At 31.3% G+C, this 22,177-nt stretch overlaps 1 protein-coding gene and 2 long non-coding RNA genes across 4 annotated transcripts; 1 reads left to right on the forward strand and 2 right to left on the reverse strand.

The window, feature by feature from the left end:
- The first annotated feature begins 476 nt into the window (after positions 1-476).
- Positions 477-22,092, forward strand: LOC128385638 (uncharacterized). Of its 2 annotated transcripts, XM_053344531.1 has the most exons (5): positions 477-792; positions 12,554-12,769; positions 14,189-14,371; positions 19,885-21,319; positions 21,417-22,092. In XM_053344531.1, exons 1-5 carry the CDS (start codon positions 691-693, stop codon positions 21,428-21,430), a joined length of 1,950 nt encoding a protein of 649 aa, XP_053200506.1. In that variant the 5' UTR covers positions 477-690; the 3' UTR covers positions 21,431-22,092. The 2 variants fall into 2 exon arrangements, with proteins under 2 accessions (XP_053200506.1, XP_053200505.1); XM_053344530.1 differs by having other exon boundaries at positions 478-792; positions 19,885-22,092.
- LOC128385652 (uncharacterized) lies at positions 1,050-12,653 on the reverse strand. Its single transcript, XR_008324819.1, has 3 exons — positions 12,542-12,653; positions 2,511-2,537; positions 1,050-2,411 (listed from the first exon to the last, which is right to left on the reverse strand). It is a non-coding gene; the product is annotated as an uncharacterized LOC128385652 (long non-coding RNA).
- LOC128385651 (uncharacterized) lies at positions 14,361-15,198 on the reverse strand. Its single transcript, XR_008324818.1, has 3 exons — positions 15,022-15,198; positions 14,794-14,833; positions 14,361-14,651 (listed from the first exon to the last, which is right to left on the reverse strand). It is a non-coding gene; the product is annotated as an uncharacterized LOC128385651 (long non-coding RNA).
- Positions 22,093-22,177: the final 85 nt, after the last annotated feature.

Consider the following 22,177-nt stretch of genomic DNA (forward strand, 5'->3'; position numbering starts at 1 on the left):
ATCAATTAATTGATTTACATCAAGTAAGTGTCACAAATTTACTGTTGATCATGTTAATTGTTAAATGGTTTCAGGGTTGTACCAATTTCTGTATCATTTATATGTTAATTATGGTGTTACTAGTGTTAGTAATTAAGACGAGATTGTTAATTGTTATGCTAATTTAGACTCGGAATTAACAGATTATCAAGTTACTTTTGTTGGAAAACAATAATTAGGCTTATGGAAGATTAATAAATTCATATTATTTATTTGATTGATTTGTTGTTCCATCGGTTAATTAATCACAATTAGTTAATCACCATCATCATGATCATCTTTTTATTACAATTTAAATGGTTTGATTGGTTAAATTGTTGACTCGGTAAATCCTGGACTTTGATTGTCTTTCCGTTGATTGTTGTTGGTGTTAAATTTCATCCATTAATAGTAATCAAAACCAATGTAATCATTTTCACCCAACAATTAACCATTAATATTAATTCATCTTCCTTGTTAACTAACTCTCAACATGTTTAGTTAATTGTTGATTATTTTGTCTAAATTAATTTTCTGATTTCTTTAGTGTTTTTATCTTTCTTTCTGTGATTACAATTTAATTTCCTTAAATGAGTCAACAGGGAATCAAATTATTGTCAACAATTAGCTAATTGATTCAATTTGGTTCATCAAGTTAGATTATAATCTTAAATGGTTTGGTCAACATTAATTAACTGTCAACAGCAAGAAGATGAATCAACAATCAATGAGAGAAACAATTCAATTATATTAACTGATTACAATCAACTAATGGTGAGTGTTAATTTGTTTTCTCTCTCCTTACAAACCGAATTAATTAACTAACAATCAAGAACAACAACAAGAAGATGAAGTTAATTGAGATTATCAACTAACTAACAATTTACGAAACTAAATTGTAATTGGTAAGCACATCAAGGAAACAGGAAACACCATTAATATAGTCCCTTAATCACAATTAAATTTAATCATCATCAACATCATTTGGTGTTCGTTGAGAAATTAAATTAAATTTGATTATCAAATCATCACATCGGTGAAAAAAAAAACTTTACCACCCAATCTTAAAGTTTCAATTGATTGAATGTTTATTACGTTAATTAAATTACTGTAAACAATTAAAATGATTGGAAATATTATCTGGTAATTTACTGATTCCTGGGAAAAACTTTTGGGCAATTTGCCTGAGAAATCAGATTCCAGTTAATTCAGTTGTAACCAAGAATAACAATCATGATGATAAATCAACAAACCAACAAGATGAACCAGTAAATATAATCAATGAATTCAAACATCAATCACAGAATTGATTGATTACCAATTAAAAGTTAAATTAATCACTTGATTAGTGATAGAATTACAATCAAGGATAAACCGGTGAAAGAATAAGTAAAAAATGAAACATTGACAAAGAAAATCAATTAATTAGCAAACAATCAATTGTTTTTCTATCAACAACAATATGGTAACTTAATTGTCGTTATTTTTTACGCAATTAAACAGCAGAAAATCAAAGTCGTAGAGCTTTGAACAAATTAGAACTCGAAATTTAGGTGAATCGAATGTCGAATGTCATATTATTGTTGATATTTGATATTCGAAATTCTTTTGGTCATTAATTAAGTTTACGAACTTTATTTTTCCATCATCGAGTTATAAGCTTCGAGAGTCGAATTTATTACGAGAGTGATTAATATCCTTCGAATGTTCAACCCTCGAATATGTCTCATTTCTACTAATAGACTAGGAACACTTGGCAAATATTATCATTTGGTAGTTCGAAAGTTTTTCTTAATCAACTTTTCCAGAATCGAGTCATTTTATTCACTCATCGTTTGAACATAATCAGCAAAGATCATTATCGACATTCCAAGTGATTAACTATCGATTATTCTTGTTAATATTCAACTTTTATCATGAGAAATTTGTCACTTATCATGTTCCTTATATGCAAATGTTCAATTGCGAATTCAAAGTCTTCAATCTCTTACCGATAAATAGGTAATCTCATTTGCAAACAAAATCTAAGATCTTGAATGTGGTTCAACTAAAGAATTGTAAATGTTATTATTATGCAAACGAATTTCTTTATCCAATTGATTCTCAATCAATATCAGGCTTCGTTAAGCAAAGGATAAATCGAGATTATTACAATTCGATAACTGTTACGATACAAAATTAATAAAATATTTTCGCATTTCATCACCAATTCCAAAAAAAACATTTAAAAATTTTCTCAGTTCGATGGATAAAACTACCGAAAATATCGCCAAAGTGTCGATAACTCATCGTTATCTCAATCGTCCTTTTCGTCCTTCAATTTGATTGACTTTCCACCACAATCAAGAAAAGCCAACTATCGGTCGTGTATCTCTATGATTTAGTAATTAAAGCTTTAACAACAATTAGATTCCAATATTGATTATTGACATTTCTTCAAGTACTCAAAGATAATGTCAAGTTTGATTAATCAATAACTCAGTCATACTCACATTTCCGTTTCAATCAAGACTCAGAATCTTGATTATGTTTTGAAAGAAACAAAATTACGAACATTTAAAAAAAAGAGCAACTGATCAATTGGAATTGTTATTGATAATTTACGATTAACTTTCTAATACAAAACTCAATATTCTCTCAAAGTTAATCATGATAAATCACCGGAAAGTTTTCAATCTCGATTCCAAAAGTTGAACAAAATTCAAAGAAAAACGAAAACAAAAAACATCACAGTTGAACCTTAGCTCTTTCCCTTTGGATTCTAATCGCAATTTAAATTGATTAACCTGATTCTTGCTATTAATTGTATTCTATATATTGAAAGTGTTTAATTTGAATTTATTTAAATGAAAGAATCAATTAAATGTAGAAGATGCACTCAGGTCCTTTCACAATTTTACCTGATTTCGATTCGTATCTTGGATAGTCGTTTGTAGATTATGTCACTAAGGCTAAATCAGACTCACAACACTAATCACACTAAATTACTAGAGTAATTAACAAGACAGAATTTCAGGAACAAGAAAACTGAGACACTTTTATATTTGAACAAGTTGAAGATGAAACTAACTCTAATTGTTACATTTTTGGGGTTCACTATTTATGTGAATTAGAACGGAAGGAAACATCTTAAAGAATGTAATTGTTGTTGGAACAACACATTACTGGTTACATTTAAAACAAAATTAATTCACTTGGGACATAATTAAGAAAATATGTGGCTAATTTAAGCCAAACTAATCTAAAAAATTACATTTTAGAAAAGAACAAAAAATGAAAATAGAAAATGAAGAAAGAGAACAAAGAAAAGAAAGAGGGAAAATCTTTGGGGACTTTGTTTAAATTGCAATCCTATTGGTTCCAACTTAAATTCTCTTGACAATTTTGATTAATTGAAGTTAATCATGAGAGAGTCAAATTTTACCCTTCACACCCCTCGCACTTGATTAAGACACTCTCTTTTGATTACGGAGATTAATCAGAATCTTCTTTCGACTTGATTTGCTTGATTCTTTGGGAAGAACCATTTCCTGAACTTTCTCTTTCGTCATATTCATTCAATTCCTTGGCCCATGATGATAATAATTGATTGACCATTGACATGTCCGGTGGTACACAATTTTCCGTGTTGTAGTAAGGGATTAATTTCATTCTTGGATTTTGTTTCCATTCCTCTGGCCATGAGAATTTTCCTGCTCGAACTTGGGAGTCAAAATAATACAAGAGAGAACTTGTAATGGTATTAGCACCGGTTAATTGAGCATTTTTATGGTGAATTCCACCAAGAGTCAGGGCGATTTCTTCAATGTCCTTCCATAGGAAGATGAATAATCTCATAGCTGTAATAGCTTCCACTACAGGTGAATGAGGATCAACAGGTATAATATACCCTGGAAACCAGAGAAAAGCAATGGCTTGCAAATTTAAAGCTGACTGATAATAAGGAGAGTAAAATTGATTTATCTCTCGACATGAGGGTAATAGTTGATTAATTTCATGAGAAGTAAGGCCAATATTTTTAAATTGATTAATTATTCCATAACCAATAATTCGAGTTGCACAAACGAGATATTTGATAACTTGGTCTCGTACTGTTCGAAGGTTACGACCATACTTCAGGTCTTGTCGAGTCAAACCATTGTAATTTTCATCACTTAATTCGATTGATGAGTAACGAACAAAAGTTTCGTAGACCACACTTAGATTTGCATCTACAATTGTTACCCAAATTGGTCTTGGATTCAATTTGTTACCTTCTCTTATTGGAGCACAAAACATGGATAGGCAATAAGAGGTTTCTTTATTTTCCAATGATTCACTTGCTAGGGCAAATAGTTTAACTCTTTCTTGAGTCATCATTGGTAAGACGGCTTTTGGTCTATTGTCCCATGACGATTTGATGATCTTTCGTCGAATTTTTCTCGCATAGATCTTTTTGATTAGTAGATGTTTTAGGTAATTCCAATGGTTGATTCTTATTAACACAAGATGGAAATTGTTCTAGCCATTCTAAAACATAATCTACTTTAGCTGGAGCTAGTCGGTCAAAGGGATTTACTCTGATGAATGGAGATTCAGGGTCTTCAACAAAAGCAGAATACATGACAACGGAACTTGCATCTGAATCGACAATTGATTCAGTGTCGAACTCGGTGATACCACAAGCCCATCGTCTCCAATTGACTGAATCTTTGATTAGATATTCAGGAATAACTGAACTTTGAACGGTCGGGAAATCAGTATCTTTAGAATAATAAAGATTAGAATCGATTGAGGGAAAACCAATTTCTCTTAAAAAGGTTTCAGTTTCTGATAATGGAGTTCGAGGATTCTTAGAAATTTTCCAATTGTTCCACCAGTTAAGGGATAAATTAGCATGAGCTCTCAATGAGATTGGTTGAAGATGAGGATCATCAGGATTTTCATCTCTCATTTTGAGTAGAAAAGCAAATCGATTTGCTGTTTGTTGCCATTTTTCTTCGTGGGAAATAACTTCGATTTCATCTTTCGCTTTTAAATGCGAAGGCAACAAACCAGCTAAGGTTCTAGGCTTTTCCAAGACTTTCGCACATACTTGACCTTGTTTAAAATTTTGTAATTTTAAATCTTTGTCCATTGAGTAATCGATAGGTCCACGTCGACAGGTAAAAATGTGATTAACATAATTAATATAATCGAAGCTTAACTTACACCAGTCACGATTACAGGTAAACTTAGCATCTTGATAGAAATGAATAATTTCTTCGTCTCCAATTGGTACCAATTTAACATAAGAATTTGATGTTGAAGCTTTAACCAAACAATTCTCATTAACACATAAGAATTCAGTTCGTTCTTTGGGTGGAGGTAAATTAGCTTGAGTGATTCCTTGTCTTAGCCACTCAGCACATGGAGTACAATAGATTTTGGAACATGATGAACAGCATCTTGGATCGATTGCAATTTGTTCACAAAATAGACAGGAAATTTTCTTTACTTTGGAAAGTAAATCAGGATGAATTACTTTTGATTTGATTAATCCTTTTGGTAGTTTATCGAATGAGATTAATCCAATATCTTCAATTACATTGAGTTTCATCTTTTCCTTGATGAATTCAACATAAAGATTTTCATCCATTTCATATTTAACGAGTTGTTGATCGATCTCTTCACGAGCTTTCTTGAAGAATTCAATTCTTAAATATGATGGTCGTTCCTCTTCTTTGGGTGGTAATTTCGCTGGATATCGTTTCATTTTTCCATAGATGAAATTGGGAACAGGATAACCAGAATTATCGATTCCAGACAAATCTTCAAAGTCTAAATATCTTCTGGCTTTTCCTTCAGCAACAAATTTAGGAAGAGGGTCAACTAATTTTAAATCACGATACCGGGAATCAGGATCACTTTTACCAGAATTTTTTGGATCATCTTTAGTTGATGTTGAAGATTCAGGCCAATCATCGAATTGGGACATGATTAATTTTAGTAAATTAACAATTTCACAAAACAAAAACGAACAATTTTCACTTTGATTTGAATCAATTGATTTAACTGATGTGTCAATTAGGGCAAACACTTTGAAAATGAAAGACAATGGACATTGGTTTCCTTTGTTTCTCTTCCTTAGAAACGTATTTTCAAGCGCCAATATCGGTAACCAAGAAGAAAAGAGTTGATTGTTAGCGGGTAATTTGATTTTCCAAATTTTTACATTTTTGTCCGAATTAATTAAATTAACACTAATTAATTGTTGTGACCTCGTTTTCGGTCTTTCACTATTAAGAAGTTCAGGGTTGAACATTTCACGATTAGCAGTTTTATATGTAGCTCTCTTCTTAACCACTTTAGTTGAATTTTCTTCAATTGGAATTGATTCTTCAAACTCAGGTAATTTTTCAATCTCAAGTTGATTTAGTTCGTTATCGATAATTGAGGTTAATTGATTATCACTCAATTCAGCTGATACGATTTCATTTGTTGAACTCAGCTCAACTTGTTCAGGCAATTCGTCATGATTTAAAGGATAATAACTTGATTCAGATTCATTAATTGTCGCATTTTGGTCAACTAACCAATCATCAGAATTACAATCAAAATATTCATTTTTTAAACTCAGTAAACTTTCATTCAATTGACAATTAAAGGGTTTGGTTAATTGTAAATTCGAGGTAAATTGTTCAAGATTATTAGGATTTAATAACAACACTGAACCTTTTCTTACACCAAGAACTAAATAGGGACCATGATACTTTGGAACTAATTTCTTAGTTGTTCCAATTGATGGAGCAGAATTTTTAATTAAACAAAAATCTCCTACTGAATATGGATTCGGTTTTGTTAACTGTCTGAGTAGATTTTGGTAATAAATTTGTTGAGCGGCTAAACGAGCTTTCGTTAATTTTCTTGCTTGATCAACTGATTTATTAGTAAACGACGAAATCGACAATTGATTATCGATCGGAGAATTAGGATTCTTTCCAAAAATTAAGAAGTGAGGAGAAAATCGATGAATCTTATGAATTGAGGCATTAATAGAATAGACATTCCATTTCAACACTTTATCAATTCCTTCATTCAAACCATTTTCGATTATGAATGTTCGAAGTCTATCTCCTACAGTTCTATTTGCTCTTTCAACTACTCCTTGCGATTGAGGATGATACGGATTCGAAACTTCATGAGTGATTCCTTTTGATTTCAAGAACTTTTCTATTTCCTCTGAGACAAAATTTCTACCTCTATCTGTCTGAATGATTTTAGGAAATCCAAAGATAGAAAAATACTCTTCAAGAAAATTCTTAACAGTCTGAGAAACTTGATTAGAAAATGACTTTGCGTAAACAAATCGAGACAAAGTATCAACAATGACAAGTATCACCTTTGATTTTCCATTCTGATAGGTAATTGGACCTTGAGCGTCCATCTCAATTCGTTCAAACACAGTATCAGGTATCGGCTTTAACGATGGTTCGGCATATGTTGTATTCGATGGTTTACTCATTGCACAAGTTAAACAGTTTCGACACAATTTATCGATCTCATCATAAAGATATCGCATCCAAAATCGACGAGAAATTTGAAGATAAGTCTTCTCAACTCCGAAATGACCACTTAGAACTGAATTATGTTCTTCTTCAAATAGCTTATTCAATAACTTAGGAGTTATCACTATTCGATAATTTTCATTTGTCACCATTGGTTTTCGGTAAAGAACTTCATCTCTTATCACAAACTTTTTGTGATAATCACTTTTTGAATTTTCTCTCAATTGTTGTATCACTTCAGATATCATTGGATCTTTCACTTGATAACTGATAATTTCTTCTTTCCAATTAGGGTTCAATTTGAAATAGAACACAGAATTAGGTTTAATCACTCGATTCAATTCCCTAATATTTTGAATTGATTTCTCTTGATTGTCACAATCAATGTAAGTTGGATCACTTGTTATCATTAACAATTGTTCAACATATTCACTTTCTGGATCAATTGATTTCCTATGATCCCATTCCGATTGGTATCGGCTGAAACAGTCGGACGGATGTAACGAACCTTGAGTATAAATTACCTTATATTTATAAGCTCCAAGCATTATACTCCATCGTTGTAGTCTTTGGTTTTTGAAGTTGATCTTAGGAAGTTGACATAAAGCATGATGATCGGTTTCCACAATGAACTCATCACCTTCCAAATAATGTCGAAATTTATTGATTCCAATCAATATCGCCAATAATTCTTTTTCACTCACTGAATAATTAATTTGATGTTTTAATAATTTCTGAGAGAAGAAGGATATTGGAAGCCAGTTTTTAATTTCTTCCAACTCATTTGATTCTGGTTGATTAGGATCTTCCTGAAGTAAAATCCCTCCAATTGCTAAATCACTAGCATCAACCGTTAACTTTTTCTTTCGATTTGGATCGAAATGAACCAACATCGTTGTTTCGATTAATGATTGTTTCAATTTATCCATCACTTGATAGTCTTCCTTTAACATTTTAAATTTCCTTTCTTTCGATATTAATCGATATAACGGTGCAGCTAATTCAGCATAATTAGGTATATATCGACTAAAATAATTATAACAACCAAGTTGTGATTGTAATTGTTTCAAATTATTCGGATAGGGGAGATTTTTTAACGCTGTTACCTTACCAGGATCAGGACGAATACCTTTTCCATTTACCAAATGACCAAGTAATACCAATTCGGTGCAACCAAATTTGCATTTATCCGTTTTGACTTTTAGATTCCAATCTCTTAATCGAGTTAGAACTCTTTCAGTATTATCTAAAAGTTCAGGCCAACTTTTTCCCATTACTGGTACATCGTCAAAATACCCTAAACACTCCGAGTAATTTAATCCTTTTAACACTTTGTTCATTAATTGTTGAAATTCGAATGGGGCTGAAGCCAAACCCATTGGTAACCTTTTGTATTGAAACTTCCCATCGGGAGTAACAAATACAGTTTTACCTCTTTCCGAAGGTGGAATTTCGATTTGAAAATACCCTTGATATAAATCGAACATGTTGAAGTACTTTGAATCTTTAACTGCTTCCAGGCAATCATCTATTCGAGGCATCGGATGAAAAACAACTTTAGTCATTCGATTGACTGTTCTCAAGTCATTTAACAATCTATACGATCCATCAGATTTAGGAATGATAAAGGCTGGAGATCCACCAGGAGCATCCGAAGGTTCAATAATATCTAACTCAAGTAGATCATTGATTAGGCTTTGGTAAGCTTTTCGGATGTGAATTGAACAGGGATACGGTTTCTGAAAGGGAACTTGATAATCTCCAATATCAATTTTAATCGGCCACTTTTCCCATGGAACGAAACCTAAATCTTTTCGATGCTTTGAGAAAACATCAGTAAATCTCATTAGAAGTTCTAATAATTCATTCACTTGATCTTCTTTTAAATCAGGATTCATTCTTTTCTTTAATCGTTCAGATAATTCAGGAACTTCTTCTTTTCTATTTGTTTGGAAATAAACAGAAATTTGATCCAATTCTTTAGTCTCTTCCAATGTCTGAATGAAAAGCTTCGCTTTCGGGTTTTCATTTGAATGAATTAACTTTTCATCTTCGACTTTTGGTTTCCTTAGAATACCACTTTCGACTCGTCGACTCAATTCAATTGATTCTTCTGGAGTACAGAATCTGAATAGAAGTTCATTTGAAACTGGGTCGCTATCGACATATTCTTGTAGAGAAACTGAATAATTTCCACCATTGTTTTTAATTGTCGTATAAAACATGTCATTGAAACCATTTCCAACCACCATTATTGGTTCTAAATTTCGGGCTATTTGAAATCTTAGCGCTTTGACTGTACCCATGTCCTTATGTTTCATAAGAGCATAAGCTGCTCCTTCGATATCAAGATAATTGTCAGCAACTATACCTTTTACCGAAACATTTGATCTCATAATGAATGCATCCAATTGTTCAGCTAATCGATAGTCAATACAAGCTGTATTTGCTCCAGTGTCGATTAGAACTTCACCACTTCGAACCAATTCACGATTTGGTTTACAAAGATGCATCATTACCGTTGGGATGTTCACTATTTGTGGGTCCATTTTCGTAATCATCGGTCGATTCTGTTGATTACAATTCACCATGAACATGAATTCGGATGAATCAGGTACTTTTGTTTCAGCTGAAGTTGAACTCATTAAGTTAGCACTTGTTTTCACTTGAGGTGAACTTTCAGGTTTTGCACTTTCGTTGTTTTTGGGACAATTTCTCGCGTAATGTCCTTCACCATCACATTTATAACAAGTAATTGTTGAATTTGATTGATTGTTACCTCGATTATTTGGTACAGAATTACCTTTACCTTTTCTCTCATGGATACTTTTTCTTTTCTCTTCCATTTGTATGAAATACTTATGGATAAGTAAACCAAGTAAAGAGTCTAAATCGGTATTAGCTCGTACCTCGATTACCTTTTCTCGTAGATTTCTTGGTAAGTGTTCCAATACTTCGTAAAGAAAACCTTCTTTAGACATTTTACCTTTTACCTTAGTAACACGGTCTCTTAATCGGTCGACAAATTGAGACGGATGTTCATCGAAACTATATACCATAGAGCTTAATTCCGCTTGAGCTGTTGCCAATGCCGTAGGACCTCGAAGATAGCTTTCCAAAGCTTGAACATAACTCTCATATGTATGCTCTTCCTCATCCAACGTGTCCGCTGCATCCAACAATTCAAAAGCCAACGCTTTTTTAAGCACTCGTAATCGAGTTTCATCTGAAACATTTTCGTATCGTAATTGCCTTTTCACATTCTTTAGCCAAGACCAAGCATCAGCATTTTGTTTGAACAAAGGGATCACTGGATCCTTGGAACTAACATGATAAACTGGAGGCTGAAAATTGAAATGTTGATTAGGTTCAAACGGTGTTCTTAAAGGTGAGCGGGGTGGTGAAGTAACTCTCGGAAGTTCGGCAACCAAAGGTTCCTCTTCTTCACCTTCATTGTCATTTTTATCGATCGTAGGGTCATCATAATCCATTTCCTTTAGGATCATTGAGTCAAGTTTTATCACTTTCTTGGCAGTTGACGTCTTAGGTTGAATCGAAGTCCACTTCTTAATCATTGACCAAATGATTCTCTTCGCTGGATTCGAGACATTTAGCTTTCTAACCGCAGCTTCCGAAGCTAAGCTAATTACCTCTTGCTTAATACCAAGTTTCAAAACTATCTCCTTAATATCCGATTCAGGAATAGATTCCTTTCTCATCTCTTTTACCCACTCTGGAGTAATAATACCATCCAAGATATTAGCACTTAAACTCTCAGCGTTTACAGCACTATAATTCAATTTACACAATGCCAATTGTGTCACCACGGCGGATTTAAATAAAATCCTCTCATATGCTCCATTGGGCGATTCCAATCCCCAAGCCAACATATATTTAGAAATTTCCTCACTCGAAATATCTTTAACTTTCGGTTCCAAACCGACATCACCAGAGTTAGACATAATCACTTATCTCAAACGGCTATCCTGCCTGGGTCGCCAAGTGAAAGTGTTTAATTTGAATTTATTTAAATGAAAGAATCAATTAAATGTAGAAGATGCACTCAGGTCCTTTCACAATTTTACCTGATTTCGATTCGTATCTTGGATAGTCGTTTGTAGATTATGTCACTAAGGCTAAATCAGACTCACAACACTAATCACACTAAATTACTAGAGTAATTAACAAGACAGAATTTCAGGGAACAAGAAAAACTGAGACACTTTTATATTTGAACAAGTTGAAGATGAAACTAACTCTAATTGTTACATTTTTTGGGGTTCACTATTTATGTGAATTAGAACGGAAAAGGAAACATCTTAAAGAATGTAATTGTTGTTGGAACAACACATTACTGGTTACATTTAGAAAACAAAATTAATTCACTTGGGACATAATTAAGAAAATATGTGGCTAATTTAAGCCAAACTAATCTAAAAAATTACATTTTAGAAAAGAACAAAAAATGAAAATAGAAAATGAAGAAAGAGAACAAAGAAAAGAAAGAGGGAAAATCTTTGGGGACTTTGTTTAAATTGCAATCCTATTGGTTCCAACTTAAATTCTCTTGACAATTTTGATTAATTGAAGTTAATCATGAGAGAGTCAAATTTTACCCTTCAATATATTATACTATCATGGTTGTTAAGTTAATTGTTTTCTCTCCAATTAAAATGAAAACCAAGCCTAAACTTTTGGGTAAAGATCAAGAAATAATCAACTAGTGGATTGTAGTCAAAGAAAAACAAACAACCAGAGTTAAAAAAAAATCCTTTTAATTTCCATCTCTCTCTCTCTCTCTCTTAATCTTAATCTTAATCTTCTTCTGTTTTCATCATGTTATCATGTTCTCTCTCCTTCATCTTCCATTACATAAATGGTTATGCTAATTAGTGATTTCTAATCTTCTTCTTCTTCCTTCTCTCCATCTTCATCTCCATCATCACCATCACCATCACCATCATCATCATCATCTACTTGTTCATCATCTTATTTACCTGTTATTCCAGTCTCGTCTAGGAGTAACCACCAGCCCAGGTTACCCTTCTTACCTTGATGATTTAAATCAAATTGAACTTGAGGCTCCTATCAAAGGTTATCTCAATAAATTGGCTTCACGAAAATGGTTTACACCTTTATGGTTAAATAGTATTAACTCAAAAGGCTCTTGGAGGACAAGTTATTGCATTTTACGGGCCAACAAATTGTATTATTATCAGAATCAGGTAATCATAATTTTCACTCGAAATAATTTGCCAAATTGATAATCCAATATTCTGTTGAGTATCTTGATTAACTTACAGCAATCTTATTAAGTTATAAATAATAACTGATTATATATTTGAATGACAATTAATGGTCTAGATGATACGTTAACTTGATATCCTAACGTTATAATGTTAATCTGATTGTAAGATCTGCAACAAAAAAAAAAATTTTAACAAAAATGTAATACAAGGAATCTATTAAAATGACTCAGCTGATTGATTTTGATGCACATGATGGGAGCTGCCAAATCCATGCCAAAGATGATGAGGATAATGATGATGACGATGATGATGATGATGATGAGGAAGGAAAATTAAATTGACAAAACAAATTGCAACAAAAATGAATTCTGTCTGTGATTGATACGTAAAGTTAAAAGGTTGTTCAAGAGTCTCTTTAGTGATGATGAGTGGGTTTTTCAATGGATAACATGAATACGATCATCATCATCATCGTGTTGTTGTTGTTGATGATGATGATGAGAGTAGGGGGAGGGAGGGATGAAGATTAAAAGAAGATAAAGTTGTAAAGGTAAAAAGAGAAAAAGAGAAGAAAAATCATCTATGAACATTATTAATAATTCTCTCCCTTTTTTCGTCTTCATCTTCTTTCATTATCTTCTAGTCTCTTTTTCACCCCCAAGTTATATTTTCTTCAGGGTTTTCATATTCTCTCCCTCATCATTATCATCACCATCTCTCTCTCTCTCTCTCTCTCTCTCTCTCTCTTTTCTCTCTTTCGCTCTCTGTTTACTCCCATTTTTGCAGAAATTTATCATCTCGTTTCTCTTTAAATTTTTTCTTCATTTCTCTTTCTTTTTCCTTCCTATTCATCCTCTCTCGTTCTGCTTCGTCTCTTTCTCTTTCTCTCTCTCGTCATCACTTATCTTCTCTTTAATCTCCTTCTCATCTTTTCTCTCTCTCTCTTCTCTCTTCTCCCTTATTCTTGATGAAAAGTTTGTTGTTGTTTCTTTATGTATGGAAAAACCTGATATGTATGATCTTTTTTGATATTATTTTCTTCTCATTAAATCCATCGATTGCTTGGATACAATTCACAATTAATCTCTAATTGTTAATCACCCGAACAACAAACTCACCAACAAAATCCACTTGTTGAACCTTCCAATTAGTAGTGATAAAGAAAACTACCCAAGTAATTAACTTTAATTTCTTTTGGTGTTGTTGTTTTCCTTTAGTATCCATACTATGTTAATCTCTCATTGATTTCTTCGTGTTTCCATCAATAATCATTAAATCACCTTAATCTTTGGATTATCTTCCATAATTTTAACTCCTAAAGTGTTGATCCTTTTTGTTTTACTTTTCTCTCTCTCTCTCTCTCTCTCTCAACTGTTTTTCCTTCAAAACAATCAGCTGGGCCTTGGATTTGATAAAAAACACTGTGGACAAATTAACTTGGATTATTATGATGTTTGTGAACAATTAACCAACACTAGCAACATAAGAATCAATTTAAAGGATGACAACGGATCTAAATTTACATTCTTAATCTACTCATCTTTAGCCAACGTTTCATCTTCATCGTATTCATCTCAGGTAATTAACTTACCTTTCCTATCATCTACTTACTCATAATCACAATTTACTAATGATGATTAGCAAGAAAAACGCAATCAACAATCAATGTGCTTTTCCTTTGGGTTACCTTCAAATCTTTGTTGTTGTTGTTGTTGTTGTTATGGTTTCTTCAATACGATTCTTCATCATTAGATGGCAGCAATTACGTTAATTGTTGTGGATAATTAATCACAATCAGTGGAATTGGTTTTATTTTCCTGAGGGTCAATTTATCCCAAATGGTTTTCGTCAGCTGATTCTATAAGATGAAATCAATGTAATTTGTTATTAATACACATAAATTGTTTGTGCGGTGTGTGTCTGGTAACAATTAACTATTGGAGATAAATTTTTTTCCAACAGTTAATTGTGTTCATCACTTTAAATTAATGGCTACCTACGTTATTATTATTTAATGTCTTAAAGCTAATTTCAACCAACCTAAAAAAAATAATATTCATTATAATCTCAATTGACTCAATGATGATGCTAAATTGTTCAAGGTAAAGTTAAAATAGTTTGGTGGGTGTAATCAGAGTATAAATATTAACTATCACAATGAACTGAATTAATAGGTTGGTATATTTTTTTTTTGCTTTCTCTCTCATTTTCTTCACCATGATATTTACCATCATCATTGTTGAATCACTATTATTATTATTATAGAATTTAGAATATAACTTTTCTCTCTCTCTCTCTCTTTTCTCTCTTATTGAATTAGCTTAGATTAACATCCACCTTAATCTAAACCACAATAAGTATATCAAGTATCATGACCACATATACACCACCCGTTATAAAATTAAAGGGATGGTGAGTGTGAGAGAGAGAGTATGGAAAATGATTGAAGATTCCCAATGAATTAGATGGATGATGATGATTATCATGAGAATCAAAACAACCATAACTGTCAAACTTGTTAGTTAAGGTGTTGGTACATTATCGATGTGTGTAAATTGTTGTTGATTTTAATCATGATGACTTTTTGCTTCTCGTTTTCCAGGTAAATGGTTTTTCATAATGATGATTCATTTTCAGGTTTTCTTTTTTGTTTTTCTTTGCTTATCCTCTCTCACAATTTAACTGCTTATTTTCTGGACTTTAACAGGATTATATTGTATTCACTGGTTGGTGTTAACATGGTTACCACAATCAAAGAGTAAATTTCTAGATTAAGATGATGTTTGTTGTCTGTTAAAGAGAGAGAAAAAGAGAGAGAGAGAGAGAGAGTAGGATGATGATTAGTTGAATTGTCATGTGAAGAGAAATAAAAACGCCAAATCAGCCTATTTAATACACATTAGACTCTTTTTCCCTTTAAACATGATTAACTTGAAATCAATTAGCCACTTCATCATTTTATGACAATCATAGGGTTTGTTGTTGGTTTGATGTCGTTAGTACAATGTATTTTTTTTGTTCTTCTATTATGTTTCCAACTATTCCAATTGTTATTGTTTCCAATTTCAGGTTGAATCGTAGGTGAAGTTGGTGAGAGTAGTGTCGTTGAGGTGAAAGAGATCGAAAGAAAATAAAAAACAATTTAAACCAAAATAAACCAATAATATCTTCTTTTTTATCCGTCTAATATGTTTCATCGAGCTTATAGTTGGCATCGTCATCCCATTAATCACAAACTCTTGTCTCTCTCAAAACAGGTACACCTTTTTTTCTGATTGCATCTTTTTCAGTTTAATTGTTCCAATCAGTAGTTGTCGTTGTGTCTTCACCAAACACAAACACAAACACACACCAACATCATCAGAATAAGATTATTAATATATTAGTAGTTTGTGTTATTGAGAAACAACTTACAAATCAGGAAAAAAAAGAATAGAAAATCAAAAGAAGAAACCAAATCCAAGATGGAGTCACTTATCTAGAGAAACATAAGAGAAAAAAAGAAAGAGAAAAAGAAAGATAAATAAATGATCTCAAGGGCGATTGCCAATTAAAATCTTTAATTCTAATCAGTTAACCAACTATTTCAATGACTTACAACAATTAACAGTTGATCATTCACACACTAATTCATTCACTGATTTCTCAACTAAATCAAAATACTAATTTAATGACACAACACTTGACAACAATTAACTAATCATCTTTTAAATCAACAAGAGAAAAAAAATTTTCCCTCTTCTTTTGTCATGTGACATTTGGATCGAATCCCAAGTATCGATATTTTTTTATCGATTCTAAATTTTGATTCTAAATTTTAAATTTCTTAAAACACTTTAATTGTTTGTTGCTTTTTCCTTTTGTGTTAATTAGTTAATTGTTGTAAATTAATTGTCCCCTTTTATCAATCATATGATTGACTTGAAAGTCTGCAATCAATTTTGCTTCTATTTCAATAATGTTTCCCTTATTAGGTGTTAATCAATTTTGCTTTTTTCTCTGTCAATCCTAATCAACATGTTGTTGTCTTTTTGATTTTCATCTTTTCATTACAATTGATTGTACCTATTGTTTTATATTATTTAAATTACCCAATAGTCAACCAATTTACTAATTGTTTGTCTTTTTTTGGGTATAGTTAATTGTGTATCAATCCCATTTTCTATTCTGTTTACAGTTACATTTTCTTTTTCTTTTTATCAAAATTCAAGAGGGCGGGTTGTTGTTCAATAATCTTCTCGTTTGTGTTGATTAATAAATTGATTGTAGTTTGATTAATGTCAACAATTAGTGAATTAATTGTTCATAATTAATTTCTCGCCTCCTTCTAGTGTATGTGTGCTCTTCTCAAATAAGTGTATTGTTACTCTTCAATATTCATAAAAATAATTTTCTATTCTCTTTTTTTTTGTTCTCTATTCTTTGTTTGGGATTGTCAGTGTTTTCCATCATCAACTTAAATCTTAAGTACATAAATCTACTTAATTGTGCCTTGTGTCTCTCTCTCTCTCTTTCTGCCTTGTTATTGCCTTAAATCAATTAATTACATCTAATAATATGGTAACTTGTTTCTCTCTTCCTTCATCACATCCTATTCATTCAATTTCCGCTTGATTTATCTCTCATAAAATCATAGTGATTTCTTCAACAACACCAACACCAATCAGCCATTTTTTTCCCATTCCAAAGACTATCAACAATATAGAGACAATCAACTTAAATCTAATGGTCAATTTAAAATCATTTATCTTGTGAAAATTAATTACGAATTATCAAATTAATCAACTTTCTCAGTGAAACTTAATTTCTCATTGTAAGTAAACAAAAAGTGATGTTAATTATTCAATGTCAGTCCTTTTATCCTTCATCGTTTCATAATTTTCACAATTAATCTCATTCCATTTCATGATTATCGTTTATGTATTTATGTGTGTGTGTCCATTTGCTGACCTTTCCTTTATTATTATTATATCAACATCTTCGTCTTCATCATCATCATCATCATCTTGATTATTTATTATTGTAATGCTTTAAGCTCATTACAACTTTGGACAATTGTCATCATCATCATTATCATTGATTCTGTTTGTGTTTCAGCTTCTCATCTGATATTACCATGTAATTCTGAGTATATGTATACACACAAAGGTGAAACGGAAATCGATTCCAGTCTCATTTCTTTATTCTCAAGTCATATTAATCTGTTACATTGAGACACATGGATAATAATATATAAACAGAGAGAGAGAGAGAGAATGAGAAATCAACAAACCAATGGATAAATAATGTTTATCCTTTTTCGGTGAAAAAAAAGTTCATCTACTACTTTTTCCTTTATCTCTCTCTCACTTTCCATTCAATCCTTTGGTGTTTATCTCATTGATAAACAACAACAACAAAAATTGAAAACAATTACCTTTGAATAGCATGTGAAAAAAACTCATTGAAAACAACAACAATCAATGTATTATTTTCACTATCAACAATTTATGGTAACACATTCAATTGTCATTACGATTGTATTGTTACCCTTTTTTTGGTTTGATTGTTACTTTTGATTATATTTGATGATGAATTAACTTCTCACTTTCTCACTCCTCTCTACATTATGATTATCACTTTACTCATTGAATTTAACTTGTTCATAATTTTGTTACATCCATTCACAAGTAATTAGTTGATTATCATGATGAGTATTCAATAACAATGTAAATTGTATAATAACAATCAAAGTTGTGATTTTCAATTTTCATGTATGAATTTTCAATGATCTGATTTGTTATTCACTAATTAAGGTTTTCTACTTAAATCATTCCTCATTTACTACTGTTAATTGTTAACATGATTTGATTTCTTCTCGTTCGTAATTATTTCATTCAGTGATTACCACGAATCCCCAACAAATTACTTGTTAATTAACTTGATTTTTTTTACACTTTCCAATTAGTTTATCTTATTTTTTTTTTTAATCCTTTCCTTACAATCTTGTTAATTGCTTTCATTTCCAATGGATTAACCTTCATCTTTTTTTTTGCTTTAAATGCCCTTGGATTAATTTTACTCTGTATAAGTTTGATTGAATTAGACATCAATTGATTATCATTGTAATTTTGTTAATCACTTTGATGACCTTAATTAATCTAATCATCAATTAACCTTTTCATTGGCAATCCTTGAAATGAAACCTACTAATTTATAACCATTTTGTTAAATTGTCATAAATTAACTTTCATGATTCCTTTTAATTAAATCTGATATTTACTTAACTAGTCATCACTTAATCATTAATTAATCTCTTAATGATAATCTTGATAAGTCTAATGATTAATCTTAAAATGATAATCTGATTATTCAGAATCAATTACAGATTAGAAAATGTTAATCCAACTCTCAAGTTATATTACCAATTGTAAAGTTAATAATAACTTTGGTAAAACTCAAGTTAATTGATAATAACCATAATAAAAATCAATTAATATCATCACCAGAGTAATAATTGTTTTCTCATTAATTAATTGTGATGATGATTGACATTTTATGACAATGACAATGAGCAAAAGATGATGATAATATCATTTTAATGTCAATGATGATTCACTTAGTAATTAGGACATTATAGTTAAATCATGTTGATCATTTGGTTTCCCCTTAAATCCTTCACCATCTTCATCCCACATTTAAGTTAATTAAACTTTAATCTTGATTAAATAATAATAATAGATTTTACAATTAACTGTAAATATGATTGTGTGGTTGGTTGATTATCACCATTGAAACAAACATAACAATTTAATTATTACAAGAGCCATTAAAAAGCCTTCATTGATAATATTAACCATCATTATCATTATATTAGTTAATGATTATCATTGTAATCAGTTAATTGTTCAATGATAATTATTGTTATTAAAACAACAACAACAACAATGTGATTTACCTAATCATTTTTAATGCGATTTGAGAAAACTAATTGCCACCCTTTTAATAACAATCATGATTAGTTGATTGGATTTCAATTTGTTTACTAATCGATAACTAATTAACTATTTGTTTTAATTGTTTCTCTCTCTCTCTCTCTTTTGTTTGTCCAGTCTCGACATATCTTTGCCGCTGATAGTGCCTTAGAAATGTTCAAGTGGATCAGTTCAATTCAGAACGCAATTAAAGATGCTCGAGTAAATCGTAAAGGTCCAGGTCGCCGTCGTCATGATAAATCAAAATCTGGTGCTAATGGTGACGCAGTGGATGCAAGTAGTAAACATAAAACCGCACCCGCTGATGGATTAGCGTTTAACTCGGATCGTATTGAGCCCATTTCCATATTACACTGTGAGCAAAAAAATCGACCTCGAGGACCTAAAGGTCGCCGATTACCAGGACGTAATAATCTTCACTCAACAATACTTAATGGTACTTCAACCAGTGATCTACTTGATAACCGTTCATCGTCGGGAACTGGTTGTGATCATCTATTTGCAATTAATGAATCGTTAAGCCTGGAAAGTTCAACCGATATGACCAATGAAACGTCAATCACCAATCATCATCACAATTTTAATCATCAACGACGACCTCGAACCTCAACCAATGATACTCTTGATACCGATGGCGGAGATGATATTGATAATCAATATGGTGGAAAGAAAGATGATTATCAAGATGGAGAAGGTGGTAATTATTATGATTCGGTTATCGAAGAGCCCTCACGTCGGATTATCGGAATGATGAGTAAAATGAAGATGGAGGAAGATGAGGAAACTCGTAAAGAGAAAAGCCTGATGATGCTCAATGGATATGGAAAAGGTGATCTTAATCTTCCCTCTGAGAATAATTTAATCTTTAAATCAAACGGTGATTCACCTAATCATCATTACAATAATTCATCACGTTTATCAAATGGTGGTGGTGGCAAAATGACCAATGGTTACTCACCAGCAATTAAATCAACAACAACAACAACAACAACAACATCACCTTCACTCATTAAACGTTTTCATGATAATAATTTCAATCCAGAATCAAAGGATCTAAAAAGACAATTAAATGCCATTTTTTCAAACAATAATCAACATCAGCAATTAACTATCAACCTTGGAGAGTCAATTGTTACCATTGATCAGATGAAATTGACACAATGTCTTAAAGAAATTTGTCCAACACTAATTACCTCCAATACTTTACTCGAGAAAAGTTCATCTATTTCAAGTTCCTTATCCAATTTTGATCCAAAATTAAAATCACTGATTAAGGAGATTGAAAGTCTCAAGGATGTTAAAAAAAGTAAACATTTAACCACCAAAATCGAGGGTATTATTGGTAAATTGGTTACCCTATCCAATGATTATTCAAAGTCCATTGAATCTTTTGACCAATACAACGATGAAATTAGTAAATTGATTAATTCATTATCAACATTGGTCAATCAATCAAAAATAACATCAACCGGACCAATTTCATCATCTTCACCTTCATCACTTTCACCACCTTCATCACCAAGACTAGTCAATCCCAACAAATTACTAAATGGTAACAAATCAAGTCCATCAACACATTGTTAATTGTTGTGTGTTGGGTTACTCAGTTTATTTAAATCACTTTTGTTTTATTTTCCACAACAATTAAGCGATCAACAAATAAACCAAGGAACCAGGAAATGATAACGATAACCGCTAACAATTGAACACTGATTATTGATCATGACCAAAATTTGATTTGGAACAATTTAAAACATAATCAAAATTTTGAAAAGTTTTATCACAATTAAATGATTGGACCCTATTGATTTAAAAGTTATCAACTATCCAAGGAATCAAATGAATCCTGGAGTTGATATACAATTGGACAAATGGACAAATTTTGATCAAGCCAAATTGTTAATTGCTGTTAATTGTTATTATTAATATGGGAAAAAAAGTTATTACCATGAAAAAAAATATTATAAATATTTAAAAGTGTAAAGTGAAAAAATATTTTTTTCTTGCTTTTCGTTAGCAATTTAAATTGTTTTGTAAAAGTTAATTGTAACAATTACAGTCTCGTAAACTCAATTTCATAATCTCAATCAATGATCATCACCACAATCACCTTAATTCATCATTAATCAATCACCTTAATCGCCTTAATCCTTTTCTTGATTGTCTTCCTAATAATTATGTAAATCTCATCATGAACTTACAATTATTATTATTATATCACTTTGCGAAATCAAAACAATGTTATTTTTATGATAGAAACAACAACAATCAACAAAAGTTAATGACAATTTAAAGTTTGATCAATAATAAGCCTTAATAATCAAATCGGCAATCTCTCTCTCTCTCTCTCTTAATCCTAACAATCAACTCGTTAATCTTAATCATAATCTTCACAAATCGAGGCATCAAA

Source organism: Panonychus citri, unplaced genomic scaffold, assembly GCF_014898815.1.
Source record: "Panonychus citri isolate SS breed McGregor unplaced genomic scaffold, ASM1489881v1 Contig00049, whole genome shotgun sequence".
Lineage (NCBI taxonomy): Eukaryota > Metazoa > Arthropoda > Arachnida > Trombidiformes > Tetranychidae > Panonychus > Panonychus citri.